The following is a 13,120-nucleotide window of genomic DNA, read 5'->3' as shown; positions in this document are numbered from 1 at the left end:
AACGATGCCTTCTCTGTGCGGTTAATAAAAGGTGAAATAAAAAATGTCATATAGGCTTTTACAAGTCAACAAGTGCAAAAAGAGGACGGTTGGTCACCCTAGGATGTATGGCATTAGAGGTGGAGGAGGAGCGGAGTGGTCCCTCCTCACGGACAATAGGAGATCTTTGCCCGCTGTGAGCCGTCGTGTACGTCGGCCAACACAGAGCAAAGTAAGCGGAGACCTGAAGCTTCAAGATGGGGAAGAAACAGAAGAAATCCGGAGAGGACAGGTAGGGAGCGCACCGGCTACCGATAAACATCACTGGTCCGCACTGACACCGAGCCCCATCGGGGCTCTCCCGGCCCGTGAACACCCCCAGACCGGCCCGTTTTCCCGCTGCTTACACTGTTAGCTTAGCGGCTAGCCGTGCTAGCGGATGCTAACCACGAGTCTGTGAGGGAGTGAGGCAGCGAAGCTTTAAACAGCCTGAATGTGGCTTAAGGAGAATTACAGAACAGCAGGCGGGCTGACACGGGCGAATCCGGGTTACCCTAGGCCTGGGTGGGCCTCCCGCCGCCAGCTGCCGGGCTCACGGGAGCCACATGTGTCCGCGTTAGCCGCCTCAGAGCCGGCTGCTCTAAGAGGCGGCCTGCAGTTGCTGTAACGTAGACACATCACCTGTGAGCAAAAACCTGCTCGGTGACGCAAGCCTGGCTGAATCACCTGAGCCGCTGCGGTCACGGCTATCCCCAGGTACAGCACAGATGTGCTGCTGTTGCTCCTTTATTGACGAGTAAGCTCTAAAACGTGATTATAGTAAATATAAACAGAGCAGGCAGGTACAGACGCCACAGTCTGGGAGCGATCACCTGCTCGTGAAAGGAAAGTTTGATCGGGTTTTGGTACGCTGATGAACCCGATCACCTAATCTCTCATTTATAATCAATACTAATAATGCATTAATAATAGTCGAGAGGCTTCAAACTGGTTTTAACCCTCCATGGACACCGTTTCACTAGCCCCCCTGCTCGTGAAACGCTCTGATCAGATTAAACTGCTCAGGGAGGGAAACTCACACTAATTAGCTGAAATAAACATTTAACTCAAATATAGATATAACGGGAGTGATGATACAAACACTGACGTCACAGATAGAGCATGGAACTCCTGCCAGATGTTGGGTTTTAATATTATTGTTTTCTGTGAGTTAAAGCGTATTGCGGTAGTAATGCAGCTTCTAGCAAAAACTTATATTAAATTCATTTGTAGTTTCTTGTCTGCTGATTTTTACTGTCTGCCTGTGTTTTTGAACTTCTCCTTACACCTTTGCAGGTTTTGTGTTTGTTTGTTTCGTTTTATTTGTTTGTTTCGTCTTTGTTTATGACTCTTTACTCGCTATTTGTGCACGTTACCATTATTTTTGTATACTTAATTTTTTCTAGTTTTTCCTTAAAGTTTCCTGTCATAACTTTTTCCATTTTTCTTCATTCTTGCGGAGGGTTTTTTTTTTTTTTTGCTTTTTTTAAACTTTGCATTTAACGTTTGGTTCCTTTGTAATTTTTGTTTTACCTTTTTGTGCATCTGTGCATCTTTTTCTGCACACTTTGTCTCTTTATGAACTCTCTTCTAAGGTTTTCCCTCACAACATATTAACAGTCTGTGTGAGGCCTACTCAGTAATCCAAATGTGCTTCCAGCTCACTTTGTAGATGAATTTAAACTTTGAAAGTTTGATCTAAAATGCCAGAAAATCTCAGATGTAATTGATAAATCAGCGGTTTGTTTTTGCCATACTTCATCTTCAGTTTCACAGAGCAGATTAGATGTCTTCCTTTGTGAGTCTGAAACCAGATGATATTTGATTTACAGTGACTTGAGGGAACGCGATCCGTGGTTACAGCACTGCTGTCGCTCTGTGCTCGCTGTGCCTCAGAGGGCTGATGGGAAATGAAAGGAAATGAGGAGTCAGCAGCTCTTCACATTCACATTCTTCTGACACAAAGAGAAACACAGTCTAACTCGGTCTCCTCTCGCAGCCCGTGTTCTCAGTGTCTGACCAGGTTTTAGTCGGGTGTCACTCTCGTGCTCTGATCGACCGTTTTTCGAATCTGTGCTCAGTGCCAAAGATGACATCGACGCTCTGGCGGCAGAGATCGAAGGAGCCGGAGCTTCCAAAGAGCCAAAGGGAAAGAAGAAGAAGAAAGCAGGGAAGAAAGATGACTTTGAGTGAGACATTCTTCCTGATCGTTTTTATTTTAATCAAGCTTTCTGCTTTGAAATTTCCTAAAACAGTTCTTTCCTCCTCTTCCAGTGAGGATGACATCATGAAGGAGCTCGAGGAGTTATCGCTCGAGAGCACAGGAGGAAAGGGGAAGGTAAACGCATTCGAGGGGCACTTCAGCTAAAAAATGCTTTTTCAGTCAGAGAGATTGAAGATTTGTTCTGATACAAAGAATCTCTCTCTGTGCAGAAAACAGACATCACAGAAGAAGTAGAGAGTTTCGAGCCTCTTAAACCGGAGAAGAAGAAGACCAGAAAGGGAAAGAAGGGCGGAGCCAGCCCCGAGGATGAGGAGGGTGATGATGCTGAAGGTCATGTTGATGGAGAAAGGAACGGAGAACAAAAGGAGAAGAAGAAGGTGAAATAATGAACATAAACATCATATCATAGAAATAAGAGCACAGACTCTTTAGAAAGTGTCTAAATTTCTATTCTTTGCTCCTCCAGGCCCCACCTCCTACTCCTGCTTCAGAATCTGACGATGACAGCAGCTCACAGTCTCGCCTGAAGACCAAAGGAGGAAAGAAAGGAGGCAAAAAACCTTCAGTGTCCGACGAGGAGGAGGACCAGGACAAAGGTATGAGGAAAGGAGAAGAAGGAGGCAGCGTTGGAAAGGATGACTCCGAAGACGATGAGGAGTTCACCTCCAGGAGAGACAAGAAGAAGAAGAAAGGGAAGCCTTTGAAGGCTGAGAGCGAGGACGAGGAGGAGCAGCAGGAGGACGATGGCACCTTCAAAATCAAGACGGCTGCACAGAAGAAAGCAGAGAAGAAGGAGAGGGAGAGGAAAAAGAAAGAGGAGGAGAGGGTGAAGCAGAAGAAGCAGAAGGAGAAGGAGGGCAGCGTGGACCCAGAGAAGAAGACGGAGTCCGTGCCTCCGCAAAATGCGCCTCCTGCAGCAGTGTTGGAAGAACAGGAAGGGGCAGAGCCAGCAGCAGAGGGTAAGTTATTATCAGGAAAAACAAGAAATCGTGTGATGCCATTCAGTGTGACGTGTTTCTTCTTCTGCAGAGGAGCCAGAGGGCGACAAAAAGAAGAAGGACAAGAAGAAGAAGAAAGGAGAGAAAGACAAGGATGAGGACAAGAAGAAGAAGGGACCTAGCAAGGCCACAGTGAAGGCCATGCAGGAGGCCCTGGCCAAGATGAAGGAGGTGGGGCATTGTAGGAGACGTAGTCATGGAGATCATGATGGGATGGGTGCTTGATATCTGAAAATGATTAAACTGTTTTTGCAGGAGGAGGAGCGAGCCAAGAAAGAGGAGGAGGAGCGGCAGAGGAGGCTGGAGGAGCTGGAGAAGGAGAGGCTGGAAAAGGTAAAACACAAAGCTCCGCCACCTCCTTCTTGTTCTTCTTCACTTTTGTCTTTCCTGTTGTCTCATCGCGAATCGCTGTGGCATCGGTTTTGCTGCCCTTGTAGGAGCGCCTGGAGCAGGAGCGCAAGGAGAAGAAGAAGCAGAAGGAGAAGGAGAGGAAGGAGCGCCTGAAGAAGGAGGGGAAGCTGCTGACGAAGGCCCAGAAGGAAGCTCGAGCTCGTGCTGTGGCCACGCTCATGTTGCTGCAGGCTCAGGGTGGGTGCTATGAGCAGGACAGACTGGGAGGGGCGCTAAGGAGGGTTACAGAAGTATAATGCAGTCAATCCAGTGCAGTCAGCTCTGTACCGCTAATATGATTCTGTGTGTGCAGGTGTTGATGTGCCATCCAGAGACAAAGAGGTGCAAAAGAAGAAACCTGTTTATGGAGACAAGAGGAGGAAGAAGCCCGCCACCCAGACTCCTGAAGGTACAGCCCTGCTGCTCGCACCAGCCGAGAGACGCTGCAGTCCTCCTGCTGGTCATATAATAAAAATAATTTTGTCATTCCCCTTCCCAGAAACATCAGAAGTGACTTCGCCGACTTCAGAGACTCCAGAGCCAGTTGCAATGGAAACAGAGGCTGAGGCACCGCCTGCAGAACCAGGTAAGAGCTGCAGGTGTGAAGTGGAGGTATCAGGGTGGTGTTTTATTGCGCTGAACAGAAGTTAACTTGTTTCTGTTCTGTCTCTGTGTTTAGAGGTGAAGCCAGAAGCTGCTGTGGATAACTGGGAGGCCATTGCCAGTGACGAGGAGAAAGGTGAGAGCCTTGGTCACCTGAAATGATTAGATTCTTTCCTCTGTTTTCACATCTAATAAAGAAGGGGAAAAAAACACTGCAGGGAAAAAAAGACAGTTTCACCTCCAGTCAGAGGGTCGGTGGTTCGATTCCCAGCCTTTTGAGTTAAAATGTCCGTGGCAGGATATACTGAAGTCCAAAAAGCAGCTGTAGCATGTGTGACTGTTGGCTTTGAGGGAACTAAATTCTTTATATGTTGCTTTTATTTCATGAATAAAAAGAAAGGAAAATGGGGCTCAGCAGGACACGACGAGAAGCAGGTACTGAAACTATGCTGTGCAGGCAAATGCTTGTTTTAGTACCCGAAAGGCACGGCTTAGATTTGTGCTTGTTTTAGTACCAACTAGGCATGTCACATATGTGTTTCTTAAACATCAAAGTAGGTCTAAGCTTGGTGTGTATTAGGTGTGCCCTTTTGGTATCACAAAAGCATGTGCAAGCTGTTTTATAGTATGGGTTAGGCATGTGTTACATATGTGATGTTTTTCGGTAGCAAAAATGGTCGTACTAAAACAGGCTCTTTTGGTAGAGATTTAGTATCCCCCCTTTTGTGTGTGTGTGTGTTGTTGTTGTTTTTTCTTTTGGAAAGGCTAGACTAATTGTGTGTTTTTTCCTACTTATGGCTAGACTAAGCCTGAGGTGTTTTGGTATTGAATAGACTTGGAGAGAATCGTGTATACTTTTATCAGCACTTACTGATTGAGGTGTTTCTGTTTGGTACTGACCAGACTTAGACAAGTTCTTTCTGCTCATTACCAACTAACCGAGGCAAGTACTGTTGTTTGGTACTGATTAAACTAAGGATGTACTTTTATTGGTACAGACTAGCCTTCTTTATTTTTTTGTTTGTTTTTAGGTACTGACTAGACTGAGAGTTCTTTTATTTTTATGCACTAGGCTTGTTGGACTTAAGACTTTCAATATTAAAAACATATGGGCAAGGCCTGTGTTGTTGTTTTTTTTTTTGGGGGGGGGGGAGGGGTTTGCTGGCATTGACCAGTCACGTGATGGTAGAGCTCGGTCTGTTTCACTATGACAACATTCATTTTAGAGAAACATGTTAAATTTCAGACAAAACCGAACTTAAGCATTAAATGTTATAGCAGTAGAAATTAAAACTTCCATCTGTCACCTTTCAGAGCTGAAAAAAGTCCACATTGAGGTGAAGGAGGACATTGCTGCTCCTCCTCAGCCTGCCGCTAGTGAGGATGAAGAGGAGGAGGAAGAAGAGGATGAAGATGATGATGACGAGGAGGAAGATGAAGACGATGAGGACAGTGAGGAAGAAGCTGAAGTGGAGAAGCCAACGGTCATAAGCCAGGGTAAGAGGAGGGCACCGAGCGAGGATGAAAGCAGCGAGAGCGAGGACGATGATGGCAGGACGAAAGAGGAGCGACTGTACGACCGCGCCAAGAGGAGGATAGTGGTGAGAGACACTGCAAAATCAGGGGGAGTGACAGGATCTCTCTCTATACCCATCTCTGACTGACAGGTTCTGTTTGTCTCCTTAGAAACGCCGAGTGGAGAACATGAAGAACATCGACTTGGAAACGCTGAGGGCACCAGTGGTGTGTGTGCTCGGACACGTCGACACCGGCAAGACCAAGATCCTGGACAAGGTGATGTTTACTCTCTGCTTACAGAATTTTTACCAACTGTTACTGAAGATACAACGTTTACTTATTGTTGTTTGTTCTCGTTGTTTGCGTGCAGCTCCGACACACCCACGTTCAGGATGGCGAGGCCGGAGGAATCACTCAGCAGATCGGAGCCACAAACGTCCCGAAGGAGACCATCGAGGAGCAGACAAAGATGGCTAAAAACGTATGCCATCTCACTCTGAGCAATGAATAAACTGTGTTTATGGTTACTGTGTATTAACCCCTGTGATGTTTGTGCAGTTCAACAAAGAAAGCATCAAAATCCCTGGCATGCTGATCATCGACACACCTGGACACGAGTCCTTTAGGTAACGCCCGTCTCTCCTGACTTGCCTGTCTCACTCATCTGACTCTGTCTGTCGCTAACTGATCTCTCTCTCTGCAGTAACCTGAGGAACAGAGGCAGTTCACTGTGCGACATCGCCATCCTGGTGGTGGACATCATGCACGGCTTGGAGCCTCAGACGCTGGAGTCCATCAACCTGCTGAAGGAGAAGAAGTGCCCGTTCATCGTTGCCCTCAACAAGGTCTGCCAGCTCCTCGACATCAGCCTCACCTTCTTTTTCTTCTTCTCTTGCAAATTTTCTGAGATTGATTTTTTATTTATTTTTTTATTGCCGTTACCAGATCGACCGCCTCTACGACTGGAAGAAGAGTCCAGAAACCGATGTCGTGGCTACACTAAAGAAGCAGAAGAAGAACACAAAAGACGAGTTTGACGAAAGAGCCAAGGCCATCATTGTGGAGTTCGCACAACAGGTGTTGATCATTACATCATCATTTATCAGCCAATCACAGCACAACAATGAGAAATACTTATTCATTATGGTCATTGTGCCATTTACTTCCATTCAGTTCCAGATGATAACAGTCTAATAGCAAGTTTTTCTAATGTTTCATTAAAAAGCGTGAGTTAGACAAGAAAATACATAATATACTTAGTATCTGTTTTGTATTTATGTATATACTGTATATAATATATACTTACTACTTAGAATATTATACTACTTATAATTAAATATAATTAAAATGGGTAAAACAAAGATTTTTACTGTTTTTATTCAACAAAATAAGCTTCTCAGCAAGTTTTATTATATTATAAAGTCTCCCTAAAAAGTTTAGAAGCTGCATTATATAGTAATCTTTTTCACAGTCTGAAATAACATTTTGTAGTTTATAGCATCCAGCATTGAGGCTTGAGGAACACCAAAGACGACATCAAGCTCACTTTCCCTGAACTTTGTTTTCTGTGTGCTGTTTGTCCTCAGGGTCTTAACGCCGCCTTGTTTTATGAGAATAAGGACCCCCGTACATTTGTATCGTTGGTTCCTACGTCAGCCCACAGTGGTGATGGTATGGGAAACCTCATCGCCCTATTGGTCGAGCTCACCCAAACAATGTTGGCCCGGCGGTTAGCGCACTGTGACGAGCTGCGAGCTCAGGTCATGGAGGTGAGTTCAATTTTATCTGTTGTCTCTACTTTTTCCATTCCTCCACCGTCCAGACACTAACTCCGTGTGATCTTTGTGTGTTTAGGTAAAAGCGCTGCCCGGTATGGGAACAACGATAGATGTCATCCTGATTAACGGTCGTCTGCGGGAAGGAGAGACCATCATCGTACCAGGGGTGGAAGGGCCCATCGTCACGCAGATCAGGGGGTTGTTGCTGCCACCTCCACTGAAGGAACTCAGAGTGAAGGTAAACATGTCTAAAATTTTGTTAGAGCAGCTTTTAAACATGTATCTGGCTAAGATGTAGCGGGAAGATTTTGTACTATAATGGCTTTGAGTTAAATTACTCGTGGTGTTTAAAGCAGTCAGTTCAACAAAAAGACCTGCTTGTATCTGTTTCATGCAGCTTCCCTCACGTGTATATGAGGGAGGTGACTGTAGTTAATTATTTAGCAGATAACGATTTGTGTGACAATTTCCCAGACAAAGCGCTTTATATTAAAAGCATTAAAAAAGGAATTTAAGTAATACAGTCAACGTTTAAAAAAAAAAAAACTGGGGAAAAATGTCGGGTTTAGAAAAGATGTGTGGTTCAACTGGGTCATTTTTATGAAGGGCCTACTTTGTCCTTATTTGATTTATTCCTCAGATTTATGACTTTTTATTTTTATTTCTTTGTTTTCATTGATCAGTACAAACCATGAATAGGATGTGGATTCCTTTGCTATATGATGATGGGGCTCCCCCTGCTGGCACATTATACATTTGTTTCTCCTCATTTGTTCAGTCTACTTTGTGTGATTATTTTTCATGTTTGATATAAAACTAAACGCACAAAAAATTGTTTGGCGTTCGTAAAAGATTTTTCTTTAAAACTAAAAACAAAAACTTAAGGCTGATTTAAAAACATTATCCTGGACTGTGGCAAACTTTTCTCTGACAAACAGCTGCGGAAAAAATGTACAGACTCATCCTAAATAAAATTGCACACAATAATAGGTGTTATATTTTCCTCTAAATCTAAAAGAGTGAGGAATGAGAAGACTTTACTTTGAATTTTCTAAAATTATGCTTTTAAAGTGAGTTATATGGTGAGTTTTACTAATAGGGGTCACGTTAACTCATGCAAAATGCACACTTTTATTATGAAATGGTTTTTAATGACTGCATACACACATGTCATATGTCAGATTATGTGACACAGTCTTTGCCTTTACTGCAGAAGACCAACCATACACACTGTTGTTGTTTTTCCAATGCATCAAATGCCTCTCGTTGAAGGCTTGTTCATCTAAGTCAGCCTGCGGCCTTTTCCTGTCAGAAATAAGACTGTGCTGTAAATTTCCAGCAGAGCTTTGTTTATTATCTCACATTGAGAGTTAATGGTGTTGAGACTGGCCAGAAATCACTTTTAATTATTTATTTAAACAAAAAATGAAAGAGAACAAAGAAAAACAAGAGCGGCCGAAGCTCGAGGATTTCATTATGGAGCTCTAACTTCTTGTACATATGCATTGTTTTTCAGCATAAACATGTCTTTTTGACATTTGTCTAAAAAAAAAAAACATGACAAGTCAAGTATTTTACTATGTTCTGCAATCCAAAAAACCATCCTGGTTTTAATTGTTTTTACACTTCATTGTAAAAGACATGAATTCACTTCTACTCATAGGCTACGTCCACACCAGCCCGGATAGATTTGAAAACGGCGTTTTCATCTGAAAAAGCGTTTTCAGTTGTTTTCACAGAGTTGCGTGTCCACATTGAAACGGCCGAACACGCTTATGTTCCTGTACTGCGCATGCGTGAAGCGCAAGAAGATTCGACCTGCCTCATTTCTGTCTGCCGTTTCTTTACTTTCCGGCTCTTTGAAACGTTGCAGCAGAATGTTGAGGAGAGGAGTTTTTTAATTGGACTAACAATGAGGTGGAGTTGTTGCTGCGAGTAACACAAAAGTACAAAGTTGCAAAAGCGAGTGAGAGTTAAAGAATTTGAAGAAAAGCTATCTGGAGCATGTACAGACTGATATTAATCTTTAATAGGGCTGTCAAGATTCAGAGCAAACAAAACAACTGCTGTATAATGCCCTCTGCTCTCTTAGCTTAATTGGTCACATGACTAAAATGTGTCATCATTTTCGAAAAGGCTCCGGGTTCGCTGTCCACACTGTGACGCAAAAACGGCGTTTTCAAATGTTCCGCTTTGGAGAGCATTTTCAAAATGCTGCGTTTTCCTTGATCCAAAAAGGCATCTCAGTGTGGACGGGAGGACAAAACTGAGAGAAAAAGATGCATTTTCAAACGAAAACGTATTAGTGTGGACATGGCCATAGTCTCTGCTTTTTGGACTTCATAAATGTATCGACTGTGGTTGACGTGTTGATTGGTTGTTGTGTGCAGAACCAGTACGAGAAGCACAAGGAAGTGTCGACGGCTCAGGGAGTGAAGATTCTGGGGAAAGACTTGGAGAAGACGTTGGCGGGGCTCCCCCTGCTGGTGGCTCACAAGGATGACGAGATCCCCGTCCTAAGGGTAACAGTGCTTTCTTCTTTAGTCCAAGTTAAACTCCAAGACTAGGACTGAACTGGTCCTGTAAGACTCCCGGTTTACTTACACGTGCTGGTTTTCAGGATGAACTGGTGCGAGAGCTTAAGCAGACTCTGAGCTCCATCAAACTGGAGGAGAAAGGTGTTTACGTCCAGGCATCGACGCTGGGATCGCTGGAGGCTCTGCTCGAGTTCCTGCGGACATCCAAAGTCCCCGTAAGTACCTGACAGTACAGCTGAGAGCTCTTATTTTGAAAAACTACAGGAAGTAGAAACTAACAGTCCTTGACCTTTGAACTCTGTGTGTGTGTCCCTGCAGTACGCTGGCATTAACATTGGCCCAGTTCATAAGAAGGATGTGATGAAGGCGTCAACCATGTTGGAGCACGACCCGCAGTACGTCACAGTATAAACACACACTGAGCCAAAATGAACACAAGTTAGTTAGTCCAGAAACACTGTAGAATCTGCACCCACAAATATCTGGCTAATTTTAATTTAAAAATATTTGGGACAACTATTAAAATATTTTATGACCAAAAAAAAAAAAATATGACTACATTTCACAGACGTCCTTGTATCTCTGTTGAAATTAGTACTGGTGGAGCACTGGTCTAGAACCTGTAGATGTGACAGAGTTTTGGGGGGTTGGTGTTGGCAGGTACGCCGTGATCCTGGCCTTCGATGTGAAGGTGGAGCGGGAGAGTCAGGAGATGGCTGACAGTCTGGGAGTTCGCATCTTCTCTGCTGAAATCATCTACCACCTATTTGATGCTTTCACCAAGTACAGAGAAGACTACAAGAAGGCCAAACAGGACGAGTTTAGGTAAGAAAAGCTCACGTTTGTGTTAATTGTTCTGATTTCTTTGGGTGTTTTTGACTTTTTATTGACTGGAATAACAAGAAACATACTATAACATAGTGAAAAAAATTGTAAAATGTGAAAATGGAGCACATCAGTGTGATAATTAGGCTTCAGTAACAATGTGACTGTGATCGATTAATTTAACTTAAGGGTTGTTCGAGGGTTAATGTGTTTTTTATCTGTGTCATCAGGCATGTTGCCGTGTTCCCAGTGAAGCTGCGAGTTCTTCCTCAGTTCATCTTTAACTCCCGAGATCCCATCGTGATGGGGGTCACAGTGGAGGCTGGAGTCCTGAAACAGGGAACGCCCCTCTGCGTCCCCAGCAAAGCGGTAAGACCCGCTTACAGTCTCTGTGGATGTTTGTGTGAATTATAAAATGAACTGTAAACTAACCCTTTGTGTTCACATGTCAGTTTGTGGACATCGGTGTGGTCACCAGCATCGAGATAAATCACAAGCCCGTTGACAGTGCCAAGAAGGGCCAGGAGATCTGCATCAAGATTGAGCCAATCCCAGGAGAGTCGCCAAAGATGTACGGGCGCCATTTTGAAGCCACAGACATCATCGTCAGCAAGGTGAGGACACGCCCTTAAAGGAGGAACAGAAGAACGTTAGACGAGAGGCTTCACAAAAATCACAATTACCGTGAACACTGCTGTTCACTCCACCGCTAAAAGGTCGATTTCAGTCAGTGTCCAGGTAGCAGTGTTAGGAAGAGGAGACAGAAAAGCAAGGAAGAAATAACGAGCCTAAATAGAGCATAAATAAGGGGAAAGAAGGAGAGGAAGGGTAAGAATATCTTCGTGTCTTTCGAGTTAGTCGGGCCAAGAATTTCATGTAGTCTTTCTGTTTTCTGTAGAACAAAAGCAGAGACGTCCAGACAGTGAAATAAAACCTGGTGCTGCTTTTCAACTGTGTTTAAACTAGTTTTACGTTGTGTTCACTTTAATTTCTCTTTGGTTTTACTGTCAAAAAATGGTTGTAGCAGCAGGCTGCTAATAGAGGCAAACTTAAATGTGGGCTCAGAGCTTTTAGAGCAAAGAATGAAAGGCTGTTTCTGGTTATTTTAACAACCTCTTTGTTTTTGTTTCAGATCACACGGGCGTCCATCGACGCTCTGAAGAACTGGTTCAGAGACGAGATGCAGAAATCTGATTGGCAGTTGATCATGGAGCTGAAGAAGACCTTTGAGATCATCTGAGGGACCTGAACTACAAAAACACACACTCGCTCTTCCTCCATTAGACGACAAGGCAGCGGCAGCGACCAACGGAGGAACAAAGAGAAAAAATTGAAAAGAGAAAAAAAAGCAGATAAAAGACGTGACAGTGTTTTTCTGTGAGAAACGAACAGTTTTTTTCCACTGTTGTAAACAGTGATAGTTTAGACATAATTCACACACACACACACACACAGTATTCCAACGTGCCTGTTCTTCAGCATCAACGTTTTTGTTTTGTTTTTTTCCTTCTTGTTGTCTGCTCTGATATGTGGCTGCTGCTTCGTATCCCAGGCTCCGCCCCTTCTTACCCAGACTGAGGCTCACGAGCTTAATGAGGCTGATGTGCCACCTGAACAGGTGCATTATGGGATTGTGCTGTGCAGCACCAGGCCTCAAAAGGGAAACAGTTTTTCTGTTTCTTCTTTCAGCATCAGTGAGGACGGCGCCGACTTTACAGACATTGAAGAGTTGACTTTCTCTTTGCTGTCCTGCTCGGCGGCCATGTTGGGAGGCCAGGGTGGCGTGGGATGATGGGGTGAATGACAGATTTTAAACTGTTTTTGCTGCAACTGCTGATGTAATAAATTCCCATGATTCTGACGAAACATGCAGAGTTTTCGGTTCATGTGTGCCACAAACACTAAAGATACAAATCTGTCTATATGGAAGTCTGCTGATGCCAAAATAAAGTAATTAAAAATAATTATTAGAATTAAAAATACTGTTGTTTTCCTTTCAAAATTATGCTGTATTGTTTGCAGAACATTCTTAATATAAGTGTACAAGTTTGATACGTGGGACTTTTCTGATCTCATATGTGCACGCTACATGAAATCGTATATTCTAACTAATGGTTAAAAAGTTGCATGAAGGCTGGTGTACATCCTGCTTCAATGGTCTTTGTCTTGGAGTGGACGCTTAATTAGTACCAGTGGTGTCGGAACTAACTCAGTGCTAGCTAACTAAAA

The 13,120-nt window shown here is 43.7% G+C and overlaps 1 protein-coding gene across 1 annotated transcript; it reads left to right on the top strand.

Moving 5' to 3' along the window:
• Positions 1-161: 161 nt before the first annotated feature.
• eif5b (eukaryotic translation initiation factor 5B) lies at positions 162-12,871 on the top strand. Its single transcript, XM_084920689.1, has 26 exons — positions 162-271; positions 2,100-2,207; positions 2,293-2,356; positions 2,452-2,619; positions 2,709-3,201; positions 3,272-3,411; positions 3,496-3,573; positions 3,678-3,828; positions 3,944-4,039; positions 4,130-4,216; positions 4,310-4,369; positions 5,548-5,834; positions 5,920-6,027; positions 6,122-6,232; positions 6,310-6,377; positions 6,455-6,596; positions 6,697-6,828; positions 7,338-7,520; positions 7,606-7,767; positions 9,920-10,051; positions 10,150-10,281; positions 10,385-10,461; positions 10,727-10,891; positions 11,122-11,260; positions 11,344-11,505; positions 12,024-12,871. The coding sequence occupies exons 1-26, from the start codon at positions 237-239 to the stop codon at positions 12,129-12,131; spliced, it is 3,588 nt and encodes a 1,195-aa protein (XP_084776815.1). The 5' UTR covers positions 162-236; the 3' UTR covers positions 12,132-12,871.
• The last annotated feature ends 249 nt before the right edge of the window (positions 12,872-13,120 follow it).

The sequence above is a fragment of the Perissodus microlepis genome, chromosome 23, assembly GCF_051167445.1.
Source record: "Perissodus microlepis isolate ML-2025 ecotype Zambia chromosome 23, ASM5116744v1, whole genome shotgun sequence".
Taxonomy (NCBI): domain Eukaryota; kingdom Metazoa; phylum Chordata; class Actinopteri; order Cichliformes; family Cichlidae; genus Perissodus; species Perissodus microlepis.
The sequence above is the reverse complement of the archived record's forward strand: the minus strand, read 5'-3'. Positions and strand labels throughout refer to the sequence as shown.